General features: G+C 57.2%; 2 protein-coding genes across 2 annotated transcripts; both read left to right on the forward strand.

Moving 5' to 3' along the window:
• The first annotated feature begins 4977 nt into the window (after nt 1-4977).
• LOC121151893 (testisin-like) lies at nt 4978-8216 on the forward strand. Its single transcript, XM_040973746.1, has 6 exons — nt 4978-5053; nt 5150-5176; nt 5345-5510; nt 6019-6302; nt 7574-7728; nt 7992-8216. The coding sequence occupies exons 1-6, from the start codon at nt 4978-4980 to the stop codon at nt 8214-8216; spliced, it is 933 nt and encodes a 310-aa protein (XP_040829680.1).
• Nucleotides 8217-9612: 1396 nt separating this feature from the next.
• Nucleotides 9613-13086, forward strand: LOC121151894 (serine protease 41-like). Its single transcript, XM_040973747.1, has 7 exons — nt 9613-9682; nt 9777-9806; nt 9900-9926; nt 10114-10279; nt 10846-11126; nt 12428-12585; nt 12847-13086. The coding sequence occupies exons 1-7, from the start codon at nt 9613-9615 to the stop codon at nt 13084-13086; spliced, it is 972 nt and encodes a 323-aa protein (XP_040829681.1).
• The last annotated feature ends 1760 nt before the right edge of the window (nt 13087-14846 follow it).

Here is a 14846-nt window from a genome sequence, read left to right on the forward strand (position 1 = left end):
GCCACTGTGTTGGCCCCCAAATAAATAAAATCTTTTTTAAAAAATACTGTTGTGAGCTTGAGAACATGAGGAACCTCCCTCAGAATAGAATTACAATGAGCTGGGCTGTTCAGGGTCCAGTTTACATCTGGCCAGGACAACAGCTCATCTCCTGTCATCCAGCCTTGAACAGGATATAGTACCAGTACCTATCTGCCCTTTCGTGCGTGAGTGCTGGGGTCCGTGTGATGGGAGTGGAAGACAGGAAGGTGTGAAGAGTATCGTTCTATTGCAGGCAAGGTCGCAAGGAACTTCCCGCTGTGTGGCAAGGCCCGGCGGATGTCTCTACAACACCTGAATGCAGCTCTGCCTCCCTTTGCATGGACACCGGACAACCCCGCTGAGTATTCTGTAATCTATTTAGGCATTGTCTGCCTCTGCGGAGTTACTGTTTAATATCAATAGGAACTTAGAAGCTAATGCTGCTGGTGCCGTTTTTAGCCAAAGAGCTGTTGTTGCTGTTAGGGCTGCATCCTGTGGCAATATGTTAATCAAGAGTGTTAAATCCCCCTTTTGATCCTATGCTAATCAAGGGTGCTAACCCCCCTTTTTTGATCCTATGCTAATCAAAGGTGTTCTGTCTTCAGGTGTAGTGGGAATCTATTCTTTCCCTCTTTCTTTGATCTTTTAGGCCCCTTCTTTCCTTGACTGTCTCAAGACCCAGCTGTAAAGTAATTGTGGTAGGAATGTGCTACTGACTGATATGCATCATCTATTGAGAACCTTTTCCTAGCCAGGCGCCAGGTGCCAGGCACCAGGTGGTTAACATTCTAGCCTTAGGTGAAACAAATGGCAGAGTTATCTTTAGAAACCCCCGCTTGAGCGTGACTTAAAAAAGCCTGAGCCAGAGTTTGACTAAATAAATTTTGTATAAATAAAGCGGACAGCTTTTGTGCGTGGTCCACGATGGTCAAGAGTTCCTAGTGGTCCTTCTCTTTCTTTCTTTGCACCTCATCCACGCACCCTTCGCGAGTTCCGAACTCAGCTGGAGCTGGACTCCGGCATGTGAGGAATTTTATCATCTTTAAGATTTATTTTTATTGGCAAGTTAAGATCTACAGAGAGGAGAGACAAAGATTTTTTTGTCCTCTGCATCACTCCCCAAGAGTTTGTAACAGCTGGAGCTAAGCTGATCCGAAGCCAGGAGCTTCTTCCAGGTCCCCCATGTGGGTGCGGGTCCTAAGGCTTTGGGCCATTTTCTACTGCTTTCCGAGGGAAAGAGAAGTGGAGCAGCCAGGACACGAATCAGCACCCATATGAGAGCCCATCATTGGCAAGATGAGGGTTTATCCACTGAACTGTAGTACTGGGCCCCAAAATTTTTCTCAAAACAAAGCTGACGGGGCCTGGCACAGTAGCCTAGCGGCTGAATTGCTCACCATGAACATCATAGGATCCCATATAGGCACTGGTTCTAACCGTAGCCGGAAGATCTTCCTTTCCGTATATGTGACTTTCCAATAAAAAATAAATCCTTTTAAAAAGCTGATATTTATTTAAAAGGCAGATTCTCAGAGCGGGAAAGTCAGAGATCTACCATCTACTGGTCCCCAAATGACCATGGTAGCTAGGGCTGGGCCAGGCCAAAGCCAGGAGTTACCTGTAGGTCTCCAAAATGGGTGGCACAAGCACCCACATATGAGGGCTACCTTTTGTGGTTTCTCAAGGCTTATTAACAAGGATCTGGACATGAGCTGGTTTTGATGTGATATCGCCGCCTGCAGGCAATGGCTTTACTCACTGTGCATAACACCAAACTTGAGGTTGTTGGGGTTTTTTTAAATCTGTTCTGTGAGGAATGCTGTACTTTATAGCATTTTTTAAAGGATTTACTTATTTTTATTGCAAAGTCAGGTACATATATAGGGGAGGAGAGACAGAGAGAAATATTTTTCATCTGATGATTCACTCTCCAAGTGACCACAACGGCTGGTGCTGTGCCAATCTGAAGCTAGAAGTTCTTCTGAGTCTAACATGCAGGTGCAGGGTCCCAAGGCTTTGGGCTGTCCTCGACTGCTTTCCCAAGCCACAAGCAGGGAGCTGGATGGGAAGCAGGGCCCCCGGGATTAGAACCAGTGCCCATATGGGATCCCAGCCATGCAAGGTGAGGACTTTAGCCACTACACTATCGCGCCGGGCCCCACCCTGGCTCTTCTGAGCTCCAGTGGTTGCTGGAGCCTAGCCCAGTCTAACACTCCAGACCTAGTCCACACCAATGCTGAGGGATGTTGCAGTCTTGTCCAACCCTGTTGGCTGCCCCATTCTGGCTCTTACATTTACCAGTGAGAACCACAGCCCAGCTTGGGCATCCCCATAGCTCCCTGACCAGGCCCGTTCTCATCCACAGTTCTTGTACATGTTGGTGGTTGCTCCAGCCCAGCCCAGCACAGTCTAGCTCCCATCTTGGCCTTTTCCATTGGAAACTGCAGCCTGGCCTGGCCTGCCCTGGGCTGCCCCCAGTCCCAATTCTCACTGGTGGGTGCTGCAGCCTACATTCTGTCCAGCCTGCCCCCATCCCTGGCTGTCATGTGAACCCAGTGGGTACAATAGCCTACTGCAGCAAGGCTTGCTCCCCATCCTGGCTCCTGTGCATGCCGGCATGCTATGGTTTGGCTCGTGCTTGTCAGTTGAGAGCTGAGACGTGGGACAGACCAGGCTGGGCAGGGTTACAGAACCCATTGTCTTATATGTAAGCTTCGTTGGGGGAGAGCCAGACTGGGCTAAGTGACCACATGCACTATACATGCATGAGCCAGACTAAGTGCAGCTGCTGAGGCCTAGCAGCAGCAGCTGGCAAATCCTGGGAATGGGCACAAGTGTTATCAGGCTAGACTGCAGAACCACCTGGAAACTGCAAGATTCAGGCTGGGAGGGGGCCTAGTAGGGGAACTGTGGGCATCCCTTTGATGGGCTGCAGCTCCCACCTATGAGCATGAAAACCAGGGCTGGGGCAGGCCTGGCTGGACAGCCGGTGGCACTTGGCATAAGTGTGGGCTACAGAGTGTAATCAATCGGGCTGGTACCCACTGATGTGTACGAAAGCCAAATGGGATGCAGGATAGGCTGGTCCAGTCAGCTGCACATACCAGCATGCACAGGAGCCAAAGCTGAGGGCGAGCCTGGTGGGAGTTATCTGCAGTTCCTGCTGGTATGCAGGGGCTGAGTGTTTGGTGGACAGGGTTGGGCTGGGTCACAGCATCCGTTGGTTTGCATATGAAATGGAGCTGGTGGCTGCAGCCACCAGTGTGCATGTAGGCTGTTATGCGTGACAGACTGACTTGGGCCCCATTAGGTCTAGGTCAGGTGAGGTTTCCTCGGGGCCCTCCTCTACTGGACTCACAACTCCAACCACAGGGAGAATCACAGGGTCTCTGGTCTGACCGTGAGTACACATGTAAGACCTGGATTTCTTGGGTTGCTGAAGCCTCTGCAGCAGGTGGCATGCCCAGGTGCACATGGGGGACATGCCAGCTCACTGAGACCTGCAGAGGGCATCTAGTATTATAGCAGAGGGTAGAGTGCAGGACAAATTGGACCAAATTGACCAAGCTTTAACAGCAAGTATCTGGATGAATGGAGACTCTAAGGTGAACTATGTCAGCCAACAGACTTTGGAAAGATTTCCTCAACGTTGGAGCAACAGAATCAATAGCATCTCGGAACTATCAAAACCACTTAGGCAATACCCTTGGAACATGTTCCACATTGGGACCCTGGGATGACGTCAAGTGGTCGTTCCGTGTCCCCGCTGGGTGCAGCTTCTCCCCTTCTTGTCCTCCTTCCCTCAGATTCAGAAAGAAGAAAAAGAAAATTGGACACATATTGTCTCACCCACGTCCCCTGTTCCTTGACCTTTCCCACTCTAATAAATGGTCTACATGGGCATACATCTGAGGTTATTTTTTAATATTTTATATTTATAAATATTTGCACATTTATGTAATCATTCCTATTATAGTATGTTAATTATATATTTGTTATGATTAACTCTAATATTGATATGTAAACACTTCAGTATTTTAATATTTATTTTTTATTGGAAAGGCATTTCCGATTTACTGAGAGAAGAGAGACAGAGGGAAAGCTCTTCTGTCCGCTAGTTCGCTCCCCAAATGGCCACAAGGGTCAGAGCTCCTCTGGGCCGCTCAGACCTGTGTAGGGCCCAGTGCCTCCACACCTTCCTGGGGCACAAGCAGGGACCTGGAAGGGAAGTGGGACCGCCGGGATTAGAACCAGCGCCTATATGGGATCCCGGTGCATGCAAGGCAAGGACTTTAACCACTACGCTATCAGGCCAGGCCCATGTAAACAATGTTAAAAAGAAAATTCTTAAATAAAAACAAAACAGGCAATAAAGAGTGTTTTGAATATTCCCAATGTAATAGCAAATGTTTGAGGAGACAGATATCCAATATCTGACCCAGTCATTGCACATATGCACTGAAATACTGTATTCCATAAACATGTACAACTATTATTTATTAAGCAAAAAACAATCTATTGGGAGTGCCTGATACACACGCTCTTGACACTAAATCAATCATTCAATTCATCGAAATACTCGCTGAAGAAACAGAACTGCGCTGCCTCCAGGGGGCAGCCTAGGCCGGCAGGGACCCAGGCTGCCAGGCCAGCTCCTAGGACGAGGCGGCCTCCCAGCTGCCCCCTGCAGAGCTCGCGACCAGCACCCTGGGGTGTGGGTGGGAGCAGGCCCCTTCGGCCCACGGGCTGCTGGGCTGCAGCGGCAGTACAGGGGACGCAGGGGGAGCTGTGAGGCCTGACAGGCCCCTGTCAGCCCTGGGTCTCAAGGGGTCCAAGAGGTCCCCGTCTCTTGGGTACCCAGGCTGTGCACACCCCGGGCTCTGTCCTGCAGGGGGCGTCCTCCGCGCCCGGGGCCTGAGGAGGCAGAGGGGGCGCCAGGGTGCAGAGGAGGCGGCCATGGGAGAGCGACACGGGACGGTACTGCTGCTGCTGCTGGCGCTGCTGCTGGCCCGGGCTGGCCCCAAGCAGCCGGGTGAGCTTGGGGCGGCGGCTGATGGGCCCCTAAGTGCGAGTGGGCGAGGGGATTAGGGGCGTAGACGCCATGGCAACTCTTCCTTTCTCCATCCAGAGCCTCCGGAAGCGAACCTGTTGTCAGGTAGGCGCTCCGCACTTGGCGCCGTCCCCTCCCCGCCCCACACTGAGGATTCGTCCCAAGCAGCGGGGTCCTGAGGGGGAAGGGGCAGGAACCCGTGGCAGGACCCCAGGCGGGCTCCGGGATGAGACCCGACGGGGTGAGCCTTCCACAGGTTTCTGCTCGCTTCAGGACCATGCGGCCGCCAGGCCATCCCGTCGCGCGTGGTGGGTGGAGAAGACACAGAGCTGGGTCGCTGGCCCTGGCAGGGAAGCCTGCGCCAGTGGGGCAGCCACATCTGCGGAGCCAGCCTGCTCAGCCGCCGCTGGGCGCTCACCGCTGCCCACTGCTTCGAGTCGTGAGTGTAGCGCCCAGGGCGGGAAGGGGGCGGGGAGGGAACTCTACTCAAGTCCTTACAGAATATTTTTCCAGAACTTTGTCATACCCCTTTGGGTGGGTTGTCCTTTTTGTTTTTCAATTACAAATGGCATCACTGGCTCCCACCCTCGTTCTACTCTCAGCAGGTGTGGCTCACTGGTGTGGGGGGAGGGCATTGCACCTGGTGGGCAGCCAGCCCTGCCCAGTGTTCCTCACGCGCGCCCACACCTTTCTGGAGTAGAGGGCTCAGTGCCTGTGTCCTGAGGAGAGCTCTGAGAGGTGATAAGACCACAGGGGGGTACAGCCCACTTCTGCTGTGCCCCCCACCCCACAGGGTCCCCGGCACTGGTGCAGGGAATCTGTTCTCACTCTGCTGTCGGATGGACTTGCTGTGAGGGGCAAGTAGTTGCCCCTCAGCAGGGTTGGCCTCCAGGAGAGGCCCACGTGTGCTCAGATGCCCCCCTTGTCCCGCCCCTCCTGCCTGCCAGGTCCAGCGACCCTTTCGAGTTTACAGTTCAGTTTGGCGAGCTGACTGCCAGACCATCCTTCTGGAACCTGCAGGCCTACTACAATCGCTACGGGGTGGACCACATCTTCATGAGTCCCGGCTTCAAGGGCGACTCGCCGTACGACATCGCCCTGCTGAAGCTGTCCTCTGCGGTCAGATACACTGACAACATCCAGCCGGTCTGCCTCCTGCCCTCCACAGTGCGGTTTGAGAATCGCACAGACTGCTGGGTGACCGGCTGGGGCAATGTGGAGGAGAACGAGGGTGAGGCTGGGGGCAGGGTGGCCAGGGAACAGCCCTGTCCCAGCCTCCGAGCTCCCTGGAGCCTTGCCTGCCTGGCAGGAACCACGCACTGAGCCCCCAGCCCCGAGTGGCCCCAAGCTGTGGTATGAGAAGGAAGGGCTGCTCTCCTAATCTTCCTGCCCCAGCCCCCGGCCCTACACCCCCTCCAGGACCCCCTCGCCCTCTGCACTGCTCCAGCGCTGACCGGTGCTTCTGGAGCCCCAGCCCGCTCAGCCACCCTCCCCTGCCTCACCTCCCAGGGACCCCCTCTGTGGTGCCTGGCTACACGGCTCAGCAGCTGCCTCTCTCAGCATCAGTCCACTGGGATGCCAGTGATTGGGCTGGGCATGTTCTGTCCTGGCCACGTCAGCCTGCAGTCAGGGAAAGATGGACAGGCGCTGCTCCTGCATGGGCAGGCAGCATGGCAGCACTGCTCATGGCCACAGGCTCAGGAGCTATAAAGGGTCTTTCTGGAGTTTTCCTACAAATGAAATTGAGGGTGTTGCACAGTTGAAGCAATGAACAATGAATGGAGTTAGGGAAATTGTCCAGTGCCCCAGAACTGGTAGGGAGATAAGACTGGCAGGCTCAGACGGGGCAAGGGGTCAGGGTCGGGAGGATGGAGAGCACGGGGCTTTCCCTAGGGCATGGGTCCCTGCCCCTCCCTGGAGGGCTTGGCCACAGGCTCGTGGTGTGAGCCAAGGATGCACACTGGCTGCTGCCCTCCCCGAGTGTGCTAGCAGGAGGTCTTGGTCTCACTGTGCCTGGGTTCAGGGTAGGGAAAGCCCTTGCTGCAAAGGGCTCAGGGTGCCCAAGGTTCTGGCGTGGGCTGGGCACACCCTCCCAGGGCAGCTCTCGGTGTCCTGCCATGCAGGGCGAAGCTGCTGCATGTGACCAGGCTTAGGCTTCTGGGGACCCTGGATGCTGACTCCATCCAGAGCCCCAGAGGACAGCACAGCTCCTGGCTGCAGCTCTGAGACCCCAGGTGCTACTGAGGAGACAGCCCAGTAGGTGCCCCCCTGGGCTGCGGCTCCATTCAGGGACACCGAGTCAGGGAGCCCAGTAGCTTGCCTGCTCACTGGGGCATAGGGACAAACCGAGGTTCCTGTGATGTTTGGGGGCCGCAGTAGAGCTATGGAGCCAGAGCAGCTACATCCTAGGCCCTGCAGGTGCCCAGGCACATGCCAGCCCCAATGGCACTGTTGCTCAGAGAAGGGCCACACCATATCTTCCACTGTCTCCTGTCCCAACAGTTCTGCCGTATCCCTATACTCTCCAGGAAGTGCAGGTCGCCATCATCAACACCTCCATCTGTAATCACCTCTATCATAGAACAGACTTCCGCTGGAACATCTGGGGAGACATGGTGTGTGCAGGCGAACCCCAAGGAGGCAAGGATGCCTGTTTTGTAAGTGCTGCTCACTCCTTGCTCTACCACGGCCCCCGGGCCCTGAACCTGCAGCCAGCTGTGTCCCTGGGTGTCATCCAAGCCTCACATAAGCACCTGGAAACAGGCTGTGCCCCTACCCCCTCCCCGCCTTTGTGCATGTATGAGTCCAAGTGTGGTCACTGTGGGGAGGGGAGGAAATTTCTCTCACTGGCCCACTCTGCCCCTGCCCACGCCCCAGTCCCTGCTGGTGCCAGGCTGGGCTCACCCATGGTGCTCTGCAGGGGGACTCTGGTGGACCACTCGTCTGTGACACAGACGGCCTCTGGTATCAGATTGGTGTTGTAAGCTGGGGCATAGGCTGCGGCCGGCCCAACCGGCCTGGCGTCTACACCAACATCAGCCATCACTTCCGTTGGATTCGGCACGTGATGATCAACAACCCAGGGCCCACGCTGGGCCCCTCGCTGCCGCTGCTGACCCTGCTGTGTGTGCTGCGAACCCTGTAGCTCACCTGACCCCAAGGCCAACAGCAGGGCCATGAGCTGGTCCTGTCTGTCCAATTTCCCAATAAACATTAAAACAGTCCTACAGTTGCCAGCCTCCCTGACAACTCAACATCCAGCCGGGGCGGGGGGGGCTCCACACACACGGACCTCCAAACCTCGGGACCACTTTCCCCCACCTATCTGTACGCTCTCTACAGGGCGAGACAAATGCTGGGAGAACAGCAATGGCTCCAGGGCTCTGGGCACGGCGAGGCCCTGGGCTGTGCTGCCAAGGGGACGCGCTCCTGGAGGCCCACACCATGGTTCCTATCACAACAACTCCGGACTCTGCAGCCCACACATCCCCCTGAGGCTGATTGGCTGCGGGACATGGGTACAGGTGTTTACCTGGGGGTGGGGGAATCCCAGGAAGCTCAGGACAGGAAGGGGAAACTGAGACAAGGAAGGGAGAGGCGCAAATGCATTTGGAGGGACCAAGAGTCACCGACGTGGCAACAGACATCATCCTGCTGGGCCTCAGCCTTGGCTTAGCGAGGACAGGACACTGAGGAGGGGGGTCAACTCTTTCCCGAACCCCACCCACTTGATCTGAGGGTGTCCCAGGGCCAGGGTGCTCCAGGTGAGGCTGTTGGTGCCTGGGGGTCACTCAATGGGACATGGGACCAGTGGGCCTGCATCCACTGCCTGACCCATGAGGTTCCCTGGAGGGCAGGGACGTGTCCAGGTGATGTGCTGACCAGAAGAGGCACAAAGGCATCTGATCATAAGCCCAAATGTGGTGACAGAAAACTGGGAGATGCTGTGGTCGGAGTCTCTCGCTGTACCCAGGCACAGTGCAACTCCATAAAAGGGCACTGCCTGCAGGGAATTCTTCTCACCTGTCAATCCAGGAACAAAGTGAGGGTGGCTGGGCAAGGCCACTGGCACATCCCCAAGTCCCAGGGTCCAAAGCTCTTTCAGGCAGCTATGGAGGAGGCCAAGAGCCCTCCAGGCTGACAGGACACAGCCAGCCTCCTGCTGTGGCTCCTGGAAAGCTCCCAGAGCTACAGCAGGGGACATCCTGCTGGGCCACACAGCCCATCTGGAGGGTTTGCTGAGGCTCCTCTCAGGGAGCTAGACCAGGAGCCAAGCACGGAGTGGGGAGAGCGGGGCCACCAGCAGCCCAGGGTACAGGTGAGAGAGGGCTGCTTCGGGCCCAGGAGCTGCTGGGCTACAGCTGCGAGTGTGGCTGGGGACAACAGGGTCTGTGAGGCCTGAGGGTCCCTGGCAGCCCTGGAGAGGTCCAATGAGGACCTGGTCTCCTGAGTGCCCACTCCGGCTCTGTCCTGCAGGCGGCGCCCTCCATGCTCGGAGTCTGAGGCAGCAGAGGGGGCGCCAGGGTGCAGAGGAAGCGGCCATGGGTGCGGGGGCTGGGACGCTGCTGCTGGCGCTGCTGCTGCTGGCGCGGGTGGCCCCCGAGGGGCCGGGTGAGCTCAGGGGTGGCTGCTGGCCGCTCCCGAGGGGAGGGGGGAGGCCGGGCGCGTGCACGTCCAGGGAACTGACCTTGCAGTCTCCACCCAGAAGTGCCGCCGGGAGAGGAGCCGCTGTCAGGTAAGGTGCCCAGGGAGCGCTTGCCGCGCGCGCAGTGCCGCGGTGCGGGGAGGGGGAGCAGGCAGGACGCCTCACTTTTCTTCTCTGTTCCAGGTCCCCTGAACACCATGCTGCTCTCAAGTAACCCTTGGGCCCTGGGGGCGGAGCGAGCGGTGGGCACCGAGGGAGGGTCCCGGCTCCACCTGGTCCCGCTGCGGGGGTCCAGGTTGGAAGCCGTTTCTCCTCCCCCCCACCCCCACCACCCCCAATCTCTAGGGGAGGCCCGGTGCGCCTCTGTGCCTCACTGCATCTCGCTCCGTTCATCCAGAACCTTGTGGCCATCGGAATATGAAGTCGCTGATCGTGGGCGGGGTGGAGTCGGTCCGGGGGCGCTGGCCGTGGATGGCCAGCCTGCTCAGGGATGGTGTGCCGGTCTGTGGGGGAACCCTGCTTAACAACCGCTGGGTGCTGACAGCTGGGCACTGCGTGGCAAAGTGAGTTGGCAGCGCTGGGGAGAGGGCAGGCCATGAACTTGCCCTCTCCATGCAATGCCCCAATGCTTCTCCTGGACTGTGGTTCCCACAGACGTTAGGACCCCTAGGTGCTCCTGCAGGAAGCCCTGTGCATATTTTTCCAGAATGTTCTTCCAGAACAATCCCATACACCTTGGGGCCACTGTTTGTCTTGCCTTTCAAACACACAGGGGCTTCCATTCTGATTCCCTCTGAGCAGGGGTGGACCCAGGAGCAGGAGTGGGTGGCATAAGCTCAGGGGGCTGCCGGTAAATGGTCACGCCTCTGCCTCCTGCGCAGCGCCGATCCTGGTATCTGCTGCAGCTCAGTCCTTGCTGGGCTGCACAGATGCTCCTGGAGGGCTGGGCTGTGTCCCTGTGGGAGGACAGCTGTGGGAGGGGGCAGGACCAGGGTGAGGGGAGGAATCGCCGCTCAGACTCCCCTCTGCCCCCAGGCTCTGGACAGGCCTGCTGCTGTGAGCCCTCAGTGTCACCTCCCTGGGTGGCCCTCCTGCCCAGCGCCCTGCCTTCTCTCTCCTTTGCTGCCAGGGCCCGGGATGTACACAGGTGGCACGTGCAGCTGGGTGAGCTGATCAACAAGGCGCCTTTCTACAACCTCCGCGCCTGGTTCACCCGGTACAGTGTGCGGAGGATTGCTCTGTACCCTGAGTTCAAGGGCAAGGCCAACGACATCGCCCTGCTGCAGCTGGCCTCCCTGGTGACCTACAGCAGCTACGTGCAGCCCGTCTGCGTCCTGTCCTCCACCGCCATGTTCCAGCACAGGCCTGACTGCTGGACCACTGGCTGGGGCAAGATCTTAGTCAATGAGAGTGAGCCAGGGATGAGTGGGCTGGGGAGGGGCGGGCTGTGTCGCAGATGCCCTGTACTAGCCACAGCTGGCACCGCATCCTGGGGAGCCCTCTCCTTCCCGCTTGCTCTCACCACTGCCACTCCCCACTGTTCCCACCCGCAGTGCAGGCACTATGCGGGCCAGCAGCCTAGGTGGGCAGCACAGAAAACTTCCTAGCAGGTTTGGTGGTATCTCAGGGTTCCCATCAAATATGACCATGCCATCTGCCAACAGAAGTACTGGACTCGTGTGTGTGTCTTCTCTGTCTGCCTGGGCCTGTACCTCAGTTCTGTGTGGGCAGAAGGGGCAGGGCAGAACACCCGCCTCCCACCCCGCCTCCCGATGCCTGGCAGAGCGGCTCAGGCTCCAGTGTGAGCACGGTGGCCGCTACGGCTCCCTATGTGGGCTCGGCCCTTCTATCTGAAGGAGTATGCACACTTTGACACATTTGTGGAGTCATGACTTAAAGGCACAGGAGAGGACACAGGCAGAGCGTCTCCCATCTGAGGACCACCCTGAGGTGAGGCAGCACTCCCAGGGGAACGTGGGGTCTGTGGTGGTGGCCTCTGCTGCCGCACTCCCCTGCATCTATATGAGAGATCTACTCTCCACCTGCTGATCCGAGCTCGCGGCTGCAGCTCTGGCGTCTGCGGCAGGAGATGGAAGATCTTTGTCTCTCTCGCTGCATCACTACCTTTCAAACAATGAATAAATCTTGAGTCGGTGCCCTGGTGTACCAGGTAGAGCTACCATCTGTGGTCCGGTATCCTATGTGGATGCCGGTTCAAGTCCCAAGTGCTCCACTTCCCATCCCTTCCCTGCCAATGTGCCTTGTAAGGCCTCACAGGGTGGCCCAAGTGCTTGGGTGCCTGCATCCACGTGGGAAACCCAGAAGAAACTCCTGAATTCTTGCTTTGGACCAGTTCAGCTACCTCCATTGTGACCATGTGTGGAATTAAATGGTGGATGGTAGATCTTGCTCTCTCTCCCTATTTCTGTGCCTTTCCAATAAATAGATCATTTCTTAAATGAACCTTACTGAACATTCTCGCTCTGCCTTCTACCTGTTCCTGTATGTTGCTGTGGATCTGTGAGGCTGTCCTGGGAGGAACACTCGTGTCTGTCTGCTCCGTCCCTTACGGCTTACCTCTGTAAAATGCTGTGGCCCCCGCTGTGAGTGCTGACTTGAAGTTGTTCAGCGTGGGGCCAGCTGGTTGACAAGCTCAGCCCTGTGGTCCTGCTGTGTGGACTAAGGTTTCCATCCTGCTCTTTTCCCCCTAGGCAAAAGGCCCACTCCCTTCGGCCTGCGCGAAGTGCAGCTCAGCGTCCTGAACGCCTCCCTGTGTAACTCCCTCTTCACGCTGCCCGCCGAACGCCGGTCAGTTCGAGAGAACATGATCTGTGCCGGCCGAGAGGAAGGCGGTATAGACGCCTGCAGTGTGAGTAAACCACCGTCCTGCGGGGCCCAATCCCGCCACAGGTGCCTCAGCCTTCACCATGAACTGCTCCTTCCCACACCTGGGCCTCATCCTCACGCCCGCTGGGGGTGCTGCTGCCCCACTGGGCAGGCCCACCCTGAGGCCTGTTCACATAGTGGGCTGGGGGAGTGGGCACAGTTACGAGCCCTGCACCCTCTGTTCCCTGGGCCCTCTGGCTCCTCCGGCCCTGCCCAGGCCGTGCTCACCCCTGCTGCTCCCCAGGGCGACTCTGGTGGACCCTTGGTCTGCGACATCGATGGTATCTGGTACCAGGTTGGAGTTGTGAGCTGGGGTGTGGGCTGCGGGCTGCGCACCCGACCTGGTATCTACACCAACGTCAGTTTCTACTTCAGCTGGATAAGATTGCTGACAGCCCGTGGTGCACCTTCGCCAGACCTCTCCCCTGTGTTGCTGCTGCTGCTCGCTCTGCCTGCTGCCGCCCCAGGCCTGTGGGCAGCTTGAGCTCCCGCCCGCCAATGAGGGTGTGGCAGGGGCCAGCATGCCAGTCTGTCCCGTGGGGTGGCATGCAGGGCTGGGGGCTGTGCACCGGCCTTCCATTCCCCGTGTCTCATTTGTTAATAAACCTGTGGTCGAGGCCCAGCTGTCGCTGATAAGCCAGTGGTTTCATGGGCACATCCCTCGGTCAGCCCTGTGCAGTCCAGCCCACAACACCGCCCACACTCCCAGGCCTCCCGTCTGATGCCCCAGGCTTTGGTTACAAACAGCAGGAGCCTCTGCAGGGTGTGTGGGCGCCAAGACAAGTGCTGGGAGTACAGCAATGGCTCCAGGGCTCTGGGGTCGGGGAGGCCAGGGCTGGGCTGCCAGGAGGAAGGGGAAACCGGGGCAGGGAAGGGAGAGGGCAAGTGTGTTTGCAGGAACCAGGAGTCACCGATGCAGATGACTGTCACTCCATCCTGCTGGGCCTTAGCCTTGGCTCAGCAAGGGCAGGACACTCGGGAGGGGGCAGCTCTCTCTGGAACCCCAACCCTGTCTTCTTTCCCTGCATGACCTGTCACTCAGGCAATGCCGAGTTGCTGTGGGTGCCATCAACAGTTTTAGTTGGGGAACCCCAGGAGCCAGCAGCAGTTGCAACGGGAGGGGCAGAGCCTGTTAGGGGATTTCTGGGGTCAAGGGAGCACAGCTCTGACCCCAACTCCAGACTTCTGGCTTCCAGAACTAGGACTGGACAGTCTTATTTGCTTTTTAAAAACAGACATTTATTTATTTACTCATTTAAATTGAAGTCACAGAGAGAGGAGAGACACAAAGCTCCCAGCCACCAGGGTGTCTGCAATGGCCATAAACGCCTGAGCCATGCCGGGCCACAACAGGAAGCTGAGGCTCCATCTGGGTCTCCCGTGTACGGAGCAGAGGGCCACATGCTCAAGCCTCCTTCTGCGGCTCCTCCAGGTCCCTAGCGGGATGCAGCACTGGAAGTGGAGTGGCTGAAGCTCAACCCGGGGCTCGTAGGAGGATGCCTGTAGCAGGGGTCACTTTAACCTGCAATGCCACAAGGCCAGCCCCTCCTGCACACAGAGCTGGGCATTCAGACAAGCGCCAGTGCACAGGGGCTGAGTTTGGACTCCTCTCTTGTGGAATTAATTTTGTTCCCCTTTTCCTCCTGTAAGGGTTTGCAGTTAACTGTGGTCCCTTGGCAGAGTGAAGATTCAGGCAGCTGGAGGTTGGCGCTGGGGATTGGGCAGGCGCCAGCTGCAAGTCCTATGTCTGTTATAAAAGAGGTCAGGGACACATGGGCAGGCAGGCACCAGTCCCCCTGTGAACACCCAGGGGGCTTGCTTTGTGGGCTTCTGGTCAACATGTATGAGAAATTACAGATACAATGATGGAGCACAGTCAGGAAAGCTGCCACCTATGCCACCACATTCCATAAGGGTAGCAGAGTCCTGGCTGCTCCACTTCCAATCCAGCTCCCTGCTACTATGCCCAGGAACAACAGCAGGTGGTTCCCTAAGATTTGAGTCCCTGTACCTATGTGTGACACCCCAATGAAGCTCCTGGCTTGCAGCTTTAGCCCAACCCTGGATGTACGGCCATCTGAGGAGCAAACCAGCATATGGAAGGGCTCTGTCTCTGTTTCTAACTCTTTCAAGTAAATAAATATATTTTTATAAAACAATTAATTAGGACTGACACCTGTATCCCGCCCAGCAGTCTGCCTGCCAAGATCCCTGGGATTCTCTGAATGACAGTGAGGAATCCTG

The sequence above is a fragment of the Ochotona curzoniae genome, unplaced genomic scaffold (assembly GCF_017591425.1).
Source record: "Ochotona curzoniae isolate NIBS_2020 unplaced genomic scaffold, NIBS_Ocur_1.0 contig_2321, whole genome shotgun sequence".
Classification (NCBI taxonomy): Eukaryota; Metazoa; Chordata; class Mammalia; order Lagomorpha; family Ochotonidae; genus Ochotona; species Ochotona curzoniae.